This window comes from Solanum dulcamara, chromosome 2, assembly GCF_947179165.1.
Source record: "Solanum dulcamara chromosome 2, daSolDulc1.2, whole genome shotgun sequence".
In the NCBI taxonomy this organism is placed as follows: Eukaryota; Viridiplantae; Streptophyta; class Magnoliopsida; order Solanales; family Solanaceae; genus Solanum; species Solanum dulcamara.
Window position 1 is genome coordinate 956,945 of NC_077238.1, and position 11,989 is coordinate 968,933.

At 34.7% G+C, this 11,989-nt stretch overlaps 1 protein-coding gene across 1 annotated transcript; it reads left to right on the forward strand.

The window, feature by feature from the left end:
* Positions 1–1,111: 1,111 nt before the first annotated feature.
* On the forward strand, positions 1,112–11,611 carry LOC129879880 (ABC transporter G family member 7-like). Its single transcript, XM_055953610.1, has 12 exons — positions 1,112–1,185; positions 3,577–3,767; positions 3,850–4,000; positions 5,234–5,366; positions 6,792–6,993; positions 7,655–7,925; positions 8,343–8,474; positions 8,795–9,015; positions 9,662–9,874; positions 9,980–10,064; positions 10,887–11,142; positions 11,284–11,611. Exons 2-12 carry the CDS (start codon positions 3,637–3,639, stop codon positions 11,313–11,315), a joined length of 1,827 nt encoding a protein of 608 aa, XP_055809585.1. The 5' UTR covers positions 1,112–1,185; positions 3,577–3,636; the 3' UTR covers positions 11,316–11,611.
* Positions 11,612–11,989: the final 378 nt, after the last annotated feature.

Genomic DNA, 11,989 nt, shown 5'->3' on the forward strand with positions numbered 1-11,989 from the left:
TTTTTTAGAAATCACCTTTCTACCTTTATGAAGTGGGGATAAGGTTTGCGTATCCCATAAGTAGGCACCATCTCTGAAGTTCCAATGTTCTAATGATTAGAGATGGTGCCATGGTGATATTTTAGTGGGTATATTGCCTTTCCATATCCTATTTGTTAATTCATAAAAGTTAGGTACCAGTGGAATAATTGAGGTATTGGTTCAAAATTTCTTATTAAAAGTACTTTTTGTCGAAAGTGTTGGTGTTAGAGTAGTAGTTTGTGTTTGGTTAAATTATTTTATGTGTTGTATAATACTAAATTATAGCCACTTTGTGATAATAATATCAGAAAAAAGAAATAAGAATGATAAACTGCAGACCTCAAAACTGAATACATTTAACGTTGACTACAAACTAGGATCATATTCGAACTTCTTTTGACTTTAAAGTGAAATTTATTAATTAATCCATTGGCAAAAGTATGTCAACGTACTTCTGGCTTCCGGTTAAGCACGTATTAAAACTGAAATAATTATTGCATGATTTTATAATCAAATAGAATTTTTTATTTCTCAAAAATGAAAAAAATAATTAAAAATACCATGCGGTCCAATCAAATTTGTCTATTATCTTTTTCCTTGGTTTTTTCTGTTATTTTCTTTTTATTGAAACTGTCAATAATAAGATGACGATTGCATAAGACCATATAAGGAAAGCAAATAATTCACTCACAATTAGTGTGGAACTTTGATATCTTTACATGATTTAAGACTGAACATATGAATCGTGAACAATATAATATAGAGTTCAATATCAGTAAAACAAAAATTGAGATGTGCTTGACATTAATATTACGATAAGAACATGGACTTTTAAACTAACCTTATCCAAGAATAGTTTATGACTTTTAAACTAACCTCATCCAAGAATAGTTTATGAAACGCAAATTGCTCATTATCATATAAAGAGATTAAATAATCAATCACATCGATAATTCAAGAATTGAAAGACGTGTCTTATTTATGATATCAATATATTAAATATAATCGTTTTTTGGTTAATTAAAAAGAAAAAAACAAATTCCTTTTCTTTGGGTTAATTGTTTTTTAGAGTTATTTTCCAACTCAGTTACTGGAAAAGTACTTCCAGTTACTATTAAATGGACTAATATTACTTGTTCGCTCTCTGATAAATCCGCAAACACGGTGAGTTTATTCATTGCATTTTTTTCGAATATAGATTGAATTTTCGACGTAGCATTTGGAGAAGTCAAGTGAAGTCATTCCATAAAGCATGCGAGCTTATGTTGATAAATGTTACAGCAGATTATTTTGGTGAACTTATGAATAGTTCTTCTATTTGTCTATTTTATTCAGAATTTTGTGAAATTAAGCTGAATTTGATGATAAAACTCAGAGCTTGTTGCCAAATGTGTGTAAAAGTTCAATTCATGTTTCCTTTTTTGATTATTTTGCAGAGATTAAGATTCTAGAATTTGCTCCTATTAGTGTAGTAGAAAATGTAGAATAAAACATGACAAATAGCCAGATGATGAACTTCTCTTTAATCAATTTCATCAGTTTGCTGTTATTGATGAGGCTTATATGTTTTCTTCAATTTGTGTATATTAGATATATATATTACTAGTAACTATAATAGATATCAGTCCTGTTAAGTGACAGGGAGTGATCAGTTATCTTAATAGTTGGATATATATATACACACACACCCCACGGGGTTTGTGGAGGTAACAACCGAGATATTTTATGTGTGTTAGCCGATATACGTATATTGCTTATCTCGTCTTACCAAAAGAAAAATAATGCTAAATAGAGTGTATTAGCAATGCTTGCATTTATAATGTTTGTATTAGTTATGCTTGCATTAATTAATAATAGATTATTTCTTATGCATTGTTTGGTTTGGTGTATTAAAAATAGCATGTATAGTATAAAAATATTTATTTACAAATATATCCTCAATTGGGTCTTTAACCATGCTAATGCATGGATTAAATCTCTCTGCATTACTAATACCTAGAAATCCATGGTATTAATAATAAAAAAAAAGGCAGCCCGGTGCACTAAAGCTCCCGCTATGCGCAGGGTCCGGGGAAGGGCCCGACCACAAGGGTCTATTGTACGCAGCCTTACCTTGCATTTCTGCCAGAGGCTATTTCCAGGCTTGAACACGTGACCTCATGGTCACATGGCAACAACTTTACCAGTTACTCCAAGGCTCCCCTTCATGGTATTAATAATAGACACATTAAAATACACAATAGAGCTTGCATTAGTTATACATAGCATAAAAAAATGTACCAAACAAGGTATTACTAATACACAAAGCTAATACATGCATTATTTTTGCTAATACACTCTACCAAACTACCCTAAGGTGATAACAATGAATATTTCCAATGATTATTAAAAGAACACCCATACTCTCATCTCTTTCCTTCTTAGTAGCCAAACAAGTATAGTTACTTCAAAGTGACTTCACAGTTTAAGTGTTTAAACTTTGATTGTATCTTCATAATCTAGTCTATTTTGTCAAATTTTATGACAAACTATGTGGCTCGACCTTTTTTTCTTGAGAAAGTAACACTACTATGTGTCTTGATCTTACATGTAACTATGGCTTCCGCTTAATTTTAATTCTCAGTGAATTGTCTAAGTGCTCAATTTTGTCTCATTGTTTATCTTGTAATCATTTGATTCCGCTCTTAAAGCTAGCTTCTACTCCTCTTCCTTTAGGATAGAGGCTATCACCCATTCCTGATAGCCACAACTCTGCCCGTTCCCTATTCCATGAAAGAATGAATGGGAATTGATCTGACAACAACTGGGCAAAATCCATCTCTATGTTTATTGTTAGCTAAACTTGCTTCCTTTCTTGCTTTCATGAAGCCGACCTTAACAAACATCTCATCCATTTTCGTAGATGGAAGATCCAGTGTTATCAAAGGCACACTTTAAGCGCGCTTAAGCCTGGAAGCGAGGCTCAAAACGTGTTGAGCGCTTCACCTCTTTTAATGTGCACTTCAGTGTCGTCATCAAGGTTCTAAGGCATACTTTCCTTGCCAATGAACCTCTTCTAAAGAGATGACACCAAACAATTGATATTTCACTTTATTATAATTATTTTTCAATTTCATTGTTCATATATTTGTCATTCATGCTTTTAAATTATTAGTCTTGGACTAAACAATTATATTTGTATTTTTTCTCCCTTTGCACCTTTTATTATTAAAGTCCACTCTTTATTTGCGCTTTGCGCTTAAAGCCCCAATTGTCCTTAGAGCTTTTCTGCGCTTATTGCTTTTGATAACATTGGGAAGATCCGGTGAATCAATTCAATTAGACGCGGCTTACCTAGATGCAATGCTTTTAATTCTCACCTACATATTCTTTTGTTCGCCCTTAAACTTTTGCTCATTTTGCTTTGAGATAACTAATTTCTGGTTATATTGATTTAAGCAACATGCAAGTTTCCCATGATTGGAATTGTTTAGTTATCCCGAGGGCCAGATTCAAATGATACTGACGTTGACATTCAAAATCTTTGTGTATCTTTTCCTCTCCCCCAAACTCTAGGTGCGGTTTCTGCTAAAAAATGTGACAGGAGAAGCCAAACCCGGTAGATTGCTAGCAATAATGGGTCCATCAGGATCAGGAAAGACTACTCTTCTCAATGTTCTAGCAGGTCAAACAAAAGCATCACCCAAGTTAAATTTGTCTGGTCTTTTGGACATCAATGGGGTGCCATTTTCAAACAAAATATACAAGTACGTCCACTGTCAATTAGACTGATTACTTTTCTCTTGAGAGAAATTCTTAACAAGATGATGGAATTTTTTGCTCCAACAGGTTTGCTTATGTTAGACAAGAAGACCTTTTCTTTTCCCAGTTGACTGTTCGAGAAACTCTCTCTCTTGCAGCTGAACTGCAGCTACAGGACGTATCTTCAATAGAAGAGAGAGATGAATATGTGAACAATCTATTGTTTAAGATAGGTTTGGTAAGGCTTCCCTTTGTCTTATTGTGGTACTTACTTCGGACCTGTTCTAGTTAAAAGTTGTTGCACGAAACAAACCCCTCTTTCTCTGATGGATGTAGAGTGTTCTAGGTATTTTTCTCGAGTTATTCTCCTGTTTCAATTTACATGACAATCTTCCCATTTTGGAATGCTCCAAAATGTTTGATGCATTCTAAATCTATACAGCTTTCACAATTTTCAAGAATTTAAATCCATTCAACAATAAGGATGGAGTAATAATTAAGGTTTAATGTCCATTCAATCAATTTATGTCCTACTCAATCATTTATTACTTTGGGACTAGGACCTGTATGCATGCAATCCGTTATTAGTTGTTTGGTTTGCTTATTATTGGATTCAAAATTGGTATTAATAATTGAGCATTTGATTTAATTCAATCCCAGTATTAGTAGTGCATGCATCAGTTATGCTGCAATTTTCATTGTATTTCATGCTACCAAATTAAATGTGGAATGTCTATACATTGAATTACGTAAATGACAAAAATGCCTTTTGAAGTATTACTTCTTTAGTTTATGATCTCTTACTTATCATCTCTCACTTGTTTCTAATAATGTTGTTGTTGTTGTATTTAAAATTATAAGAATCTGTATTAAAATAAAATCATTGGGTACGTCGTTGTTTGTTGTTGTAAAATAAAACTTTCAAGTTTAAAGGAGGATGCCGAGATTGATTGATTGATCTATTTAGACCATATTCTTATATGTGTTGTGTTATCTTCCTCTTAGAAGTATTCTTTATCTGATAATTTTTGTTATATATTCTGCTGATTATTTTAATCAAGATGGTATAACAAAGAAACTCGGATTGGAAAAAACTGATTTAATTTAGGTCACAAGTACTATTGAGAACAAATTTATTTATCCAATTTAAAACCTACAGATGTTTTAAATTGTACATCTCATGTCCAACTTTTAATATGATGAACCAAACATCCGATAGTAAACAAAATATTTCTTTTGGATTAATATTCATTGTATTACAATTTTGTACTGTAATCTCTGAATAATTTGTCCATGAACAAACAATCCCTTATTCTATGTTAATTCCCTTTTCATTCTTTAATGTGTTTCCTGCTCTATCATCAGTTTCTGCTTCTTGAAAAATCTGGAATCTGTTAGTATTACTTCTGCATTTAGGAGAGAAATCTCTCTGTTCGTCCTCAGTAGTGTTGGTTTCATGTCTCTTTAAAAGGTAAGTTGTGCTGATTCACGCATTGGTGATGCAAAAGTTCGTGGAGTTAGTGGAGGTGAAAAGAAACGCCTGTCGCTTGCATGTGAGCTTATTGCCAGTCCATCTGTAGTTTTTGCTGATGAACCTACAACTGGTAAGTTATGCTATCGCTTTTGCTAGTCCACGTTTGCTGGCATTATGCTTTGATCATGATGGTATCATCCAATTTTTCTACCTTTATTGAACTCAGTTGACCAGTGAGTATCTTTTTGTCTGGTTGACATTATATGCTTTAATTTTTTATAGTGCCTAGTCATTACAACATTGCTAGAAGCACATATAAACCAAGGAGGGTCTTTATAAAATCAAAGCTTTTAAAGTAGGATAAATATAGATTTCTGGCCACTATGCTCCCCTGTAGTCTTCTCTATGAAGTTGAAATAGCAGGGACTCCCAATTTTCACTATAATCTATATTCTCTTCTATCTTTCACTTATAATGGCGCTTACCTCCAGGCCACAACCGTTATCCAGTTGTGTTGACTGCTTAACTACATGACAGTGTCGAACTTTTATGTAGTGGAAGTCAGAATAATCATTGGATGAGATGCATAAAAAGATTGTTGAACTTGTGTAGGCATCTAAATCCTGTGATAATATGGTTCTAGAAAAACATAAAAAAATGAATCTGAATATTTTTTCTATTCTTGTAGAGGCTGGATGATTAGTTCTTCTACTTGCCCAGACAATATGCTGAACTCAATAATGTCCAAAAACAAATGTTTGCTTATGGTGCTATTAAGGATAAAAAAAACATTCTTTGGGATTCTGTATTGGTTTGTGCTGTTGTACTGTCTAGAATTGTATATGCTTGATTCTCTTTATGTCAAGGAAACCTTGTGGGGTCTTAGTTCGATATATAGTACTAATTTCGAACTACTTTTGTATGTGAAACAGTGCATTTGGTTTTAGAAGCCTCTACATGTTGAAGGGGAAGGAATAAACATATAAAATGAAAGCTAACAAAATGAGCTGCTGGTGGAAAAACATTCAGACTGGAGCTAAATCATTATCAAACATTTATTAGTTAAAGACTCATTGAATATGTCCCCCTCTTTCATAAAGAATTCATTTATGCATCCTAGTTTTGTCTAGCTATTCTCTTCTATATTAGTGGCATTCTTTTTAGTAAGGATCTTCTATGTTAATGCCATGCCTCTTTTGTTAATGGTTTCTGGTATCTGGATTCCGCTTTAGCCTCCTGCAATTGAGGTTCAGCTTGAAAGCTAGATGTATTCTGTTTTACTTACTTTGAATCGTAAATCACATAGTAATAGTTGAAAGTTTTCTACCCAAACTTCTAAAAGATATGAATTACCACTTTCCTCGGTGGCAGTTGCGAAATATTACTAGCTCTTTAAATCTAGGATGAAGTATGTTTATAATTTGGGAAATTCTGATTTTAGTAGAAACAACTGAAAGTAGACTATTGAAGTCACACTACTAATGCGAAGACAAGGATTTACTTCAATGGTTGCTTGTTCACCTTTTAACTCCTTTCCCACAAAACCTGCTTTCAGGACTTGATGCTTTTCAAGCAGAACGAGTGATGGAAACCTTAAGACAACTTGCACAAGATGGACATACTGTTATATGCTCTATACACCAGCCTAGAGGTTCTGTATATGCAAAATTCGACGACATTGTTCTGTTAGCAGAGGGCTCGCTCATTTATGCTGGTCCTGCACGTGATGAAGTATTAGCGTACTTCTCGAAATTCGGGTGTGTAATATGATCGATTCCCTAAGTTACTTATACAGTTCATATAACGTTATAGTATTGTGCTTTGGTTCTCACTCAGGCACTGTATTCCTGGAACTGTAGCTTATTTCTATGGTTTGTGTTCTGACAAAATATATGTCTACCTGGTTCCTGTTAATTAAAAAAAAATTCTTTCAAGTACAGCTATATGTCCCTTTGATAACTGATGGTGATTTTAATGTAGCTTTTATTCTTAAACACATAGATATCAAGTTAGACTGTGTTAAGATGAAAATTGTAGATGCTATATATATCTCCGTGGAGAAGAAATCATGTAACAAAGGGGATTCTTGTATGTGGAATCGGTACTTTGAGCTTGGAATGAGCATGAAGTAGCATGACAAGGAAATTCCGTGTATGATTTTAAAGTGTGAGTTGCAACACTTTATGATGTAACATATATCTTCTTCTTTTTTTTTCTGTTATTTTTTGTGGGGGAGGTTGTGGAGAGATGGATGTGTATATATGTGTGTGCGTGCACGAATGTGTGCCTGTGCAAATTTATGCATTTAAGTAAAGCCATTGCCATATGGATATGGAGCCATCTTAATTTCCTATGATTCATGTGAAGTGAAAACTGCAATGCATTGATCAAGTATTGATGGTAGTTGCTAAATGACAGGTACATTTGTCCAGATCATGTAAATCCCGCTGAATTTTTGGCTGATCTAATATCTATAGACTATAGTTCGCCAGAGAGTGTATATTCTTCTCAAAAGAGAATAAATGGCCTAGTTGAGTCATTCTCAGAAAAGATACCAGAGGTTTTATATGCAACTTCACTTGTAAGGGATAGCTCGAAAACCTGTACAAACTTACAAAAGAAATCTATTTCACGTAAAGGTGGTTGGTGGAGACAGTTCAGGTTACTTCTCAAACGTGCATGGATGCAAGTGAGTCCCATCTATCTAATTCTCTTCCAATGTCACTACCCTGTTTTAGCGGGAATTTGGAAGTAGTTACTATGCTGATTATAAATAGTGCTGGAACTATAAATCATATAAAAAGCAATGATAACTGATAAGGAGGAGTATGTTCATTTTTCTGGAAAAATTAACAGATGTAAAATGGAGAATTTTAGCCTCTTGTGTGCTATAGGTCATTTGTTCGAGTCTAATTGCATTACCATGTTATGTAGCTAGCTGGAGCTTACCCTGTCTCCAATAGATTTATTTATTTTCTTGCAGATTGAGGACTTCCTTCTAATCCATTTCTTATGCAAAAAAAGGAAGTGATGTTTAAGCAATTTTGCATTGTTTGTTTTTTGGTTTTGGGTCTGTTATAATTGAGATTAATAAATTGATAAATAGGCTTCTCGTGATGGACCAACAAACAAAGTTCGGGCAAGGATGTCAATTGCTTCTGCTTTGATATTTGGTTCTGTATTCTGGAGGATGGGAAGATCACAGACGTCAATACAAGACAGGATGGGATTACTTCAGGTGAGAAATGCCAGTATACTTATATCAGGTCCTGTCAATTAGATTAATGTAGCGTCAACATGTACTCTTGATTGTGTATGAATAGGAAGAAGAGCAACTGTTCTTTTCCTGGAGTTTTCTGTGCTCTAAAGCAATATCTTCTTATTCTTAGTTTAACCAATTGCCCAACTAATAATCTGTGGCCAAGTAACCGAAATTGGGTGAAGATGCCATACTTCCTGCCATTAAAAAGCATCAAACATGAAAGTGCAATTGCCAAAATGATGAGGCCATGGGATTCCTAATCAATTTCCTTCCCATTTTCATGTGTTCATGCATAGGTTGCTGCAATAAACACTGCTATGGCTGCTCTCACAAAAACAGTTGGTGTCTTTCCCAAGGAACGAGCAATTGTTGATAGAGAGCGTGCAAAAATGTCTTATGCTCTGGGACCATATTTGCTTTCCAAGTTGATCGCTGAGATTCCTGTTGGAGCAGCATTTCCACTACTCTTTGGTGGTATCCTATACCCAATGGCTAGACTTCATCCTACCATTTCTAGGTGAGATAGAATGATTTTCGAAGATGAATTAACTCGTAATTTGAAGAAGAAAGATAAGGAAATCCCGAGTTTACCACTGTTTATGAGTTATACACATATATGCGTTGCTGATTCGGGTGAAACCATTAAGGATATAATCATCTCAGTTATAATGAGTTCATCTATTTTTATTACAAAAAAGGGATGTAGTTGACGTTTTATGGATTTTGCCAAAATCATTCTTGAACAAAGCAATTGAAATGGGGACGTGTTTATGCATAGTTTTCTTCTTTCTGAGCATCATATTAATGACTTCGTACCGTTAGTAAGATGTCATATAAGCTTCTTCACCTGTTACCTTGCTGAGTGCATATTTGCCAGCTTCAATGAAGGCATTTTCTCTGAAGTCTTACTGTGCTTTATTGAGAAAAGGGTCTTCATAGTCAATGTTTTTGCACTATGGCGTTCATTTGTTATTTCTTGCATTTACTTCCCGAATTTTAGTGGTCCCGTGACTATACTCCCTTCCAGCGACAGATGCTACTATTAGCTTTTGGTAAATGTTATTTCAATAAAATGAGACACAAGCATTAGGTTGAAGAAAGAGGTTGTAAACTAGAATACACCTCCATATTGAGTGCTAAAACCGTTCTGCTATGGTTTGTAGATTTGGGAAGTTCTGCGGAATTGTGACGGTGGAGTCTTTTGCTGCATCTGCAATGGGCTTGACTGTGGGAGCTATGGTTCCAACGACTGAAGCTGCATTAGCATTAGGCCCCTCTCTTATGACAGTTTTTATTGTCTTTGGAGGGTACTATGTCAATTCAGACAACACACCAATTATTTTTCGGTGGATTCCTCGAGTTTCTCTTATAAGATGGTACTAAATGTCCCTTCATATGCCAGAGTACTTGGCCATTCCTTGACTCTACTAGTCTTTCAATCCAAGGACTCCAATAGTTTGTGAATTTCTTGCTACTTTCAGGGCATTTCAGGGGCTTAGCATCAATGAATTTAGTGGTCTTCAATTTGAGCATCAAAACTCATTTGACATACAATCTGGTGAACAGGTGAGTGAAGACAGTGGACTCTTTTTTACTTCATAAGATTCTCCTTTGAATTGCTCTACTATCTTTTGTAGAAATTTTTATGTATGGACATCAATTTTCAGATCATTGAACTAAAACTTCCATTAAGATGGCAAAAGCTTCTCTAATTTACCCAGAAACCATGTTGGTGTCTTTTGAATCCTTGTGCAATTGAAACCTTAGACTTAGGTGCAGAGGGATCTAAGGTTGACTCCAGATGGCTGGTGAAACTTTTTAAGTCTTGCAGTATTAGCATGACCACTTAAAGACTAGACTGTGAATGATAAACACAAATACTAAGGTTAACATGATGAACACTTTTTTTATCAACCTTTTCATGGTTTTGTTTTTCCATTTTTTATCTTTTTTTTGGGAACGTATTGTTTTGATTGTTTTCCTCCTTTTGTTGTTCACTTTGACACTTAGCCAACTTCTAACCTAAACTAGCTTCTTAGTTCAATTTAGAGTTATCATTTTAGACTAATGCTAAACAAGCAGTAGGGTGATAATTAACATAGGTAACTGGGAACCTGGAGAATTGAAGTCGATACATACCTGTTATCTGTAGTAGACAACACTAAAAGAGCTTCACATTTTAAAAAATGGAATACAGCTCCCTCTTGGATCTTCAGGAGGTGGTTCCGTTGCTAGAAAAATATCACTCACTATCCGAACTTGAAGATTGAATTCACCATAGCCTCTCTCCCTTCATCTTATGCTTGCTGATCAAAATCCCCAAGCGTCGGCGATGAATCAAATTGTTTTCATCCTTATATGGCAACATCTTGAATTTCACTTCTACAGGTACTCGAGCGGCTATCATTTGGAGGTAGCCGAATAGGTGATACCATTATTGCTCAAAGTAGAATACTCATGTTTTGGTATTACACAACTTACCTTCTCCTGGAGAAAAATAAGCCCAAGTATCAGCGGCTTGAACCTCCACCACGTCTCAAAGATATCGAGGAAGAGCCAGAGGAAGAGGCAAAGCTTCAGCCCGTAAAGGATGATGATTTGCCTGAACCAACTCAACAAGTTGAATCTCCTCCCTCGGATGAAGGTAAACCCGACGAGCAGCAGGAATCTTCTCCTGCTGATCCACTTGATCTGTTTACCCTTGAAGGCTTGTAAATTGCTAGGGAAAAAATGGATGATGTTGATACAAAGATGTGCTACTTTTTCATTGATTTATCTCCTACAGGTGCTAATCAAAAGGAGATGCCTGTGCAGTAAAGGGAGGTCTTTCTTATGTGAGCTAATTCTAATATGAAGTAAATTTCATCTCCTTCCTGTTGTCTTTAGGGGTCAAAAGCATTAGGAAACTCCTTGAAGATCGTCCAGAATATTCATGAAGTATGGTAAATATGAGCAGAAGTCTAATGTAAAGTTTGAACTTTTTAGCCTATTTTCATAACCAAAAAAAGCGTACTGTTGCTTTGATCATTGGAATCAAATAATTTATATGATGAGTTAGTAGGTCGTATCAAATGGCATTTTCAACCTTGAAATGTATGGTTGAAGTTTTGCTATTTCCTCTTTACTTCTGTATTTTCTTTTTTAATCTGCTTTGATATGTGTTACTTGAGTCTAGCGTTTTTTAGAAATCACCTTTCTACCTTTATGAAGTGGGGATAAGGTTTGCGTATCCCATAAGTAGGCACCATCTCTGAAGTTCCAATGTTCTAATGATTAGAGATGGTGCCATGGTGATATTTTAGTGGGTATATTGCCTTTCCATATCCTATTTGTTAATTCATAAAAGTAAGGTACCAGTGGAATAATTGAGGTATTGGTTCAAAATTTCTTATTAAAAGTACTTTTTGTCGAAAGTGTTGGTGTTAGAGTAGTAGTTTGTGTTTGGTTAAATTATTTTATGTGTTGTATAATACTAAATTATAGCCACTTTG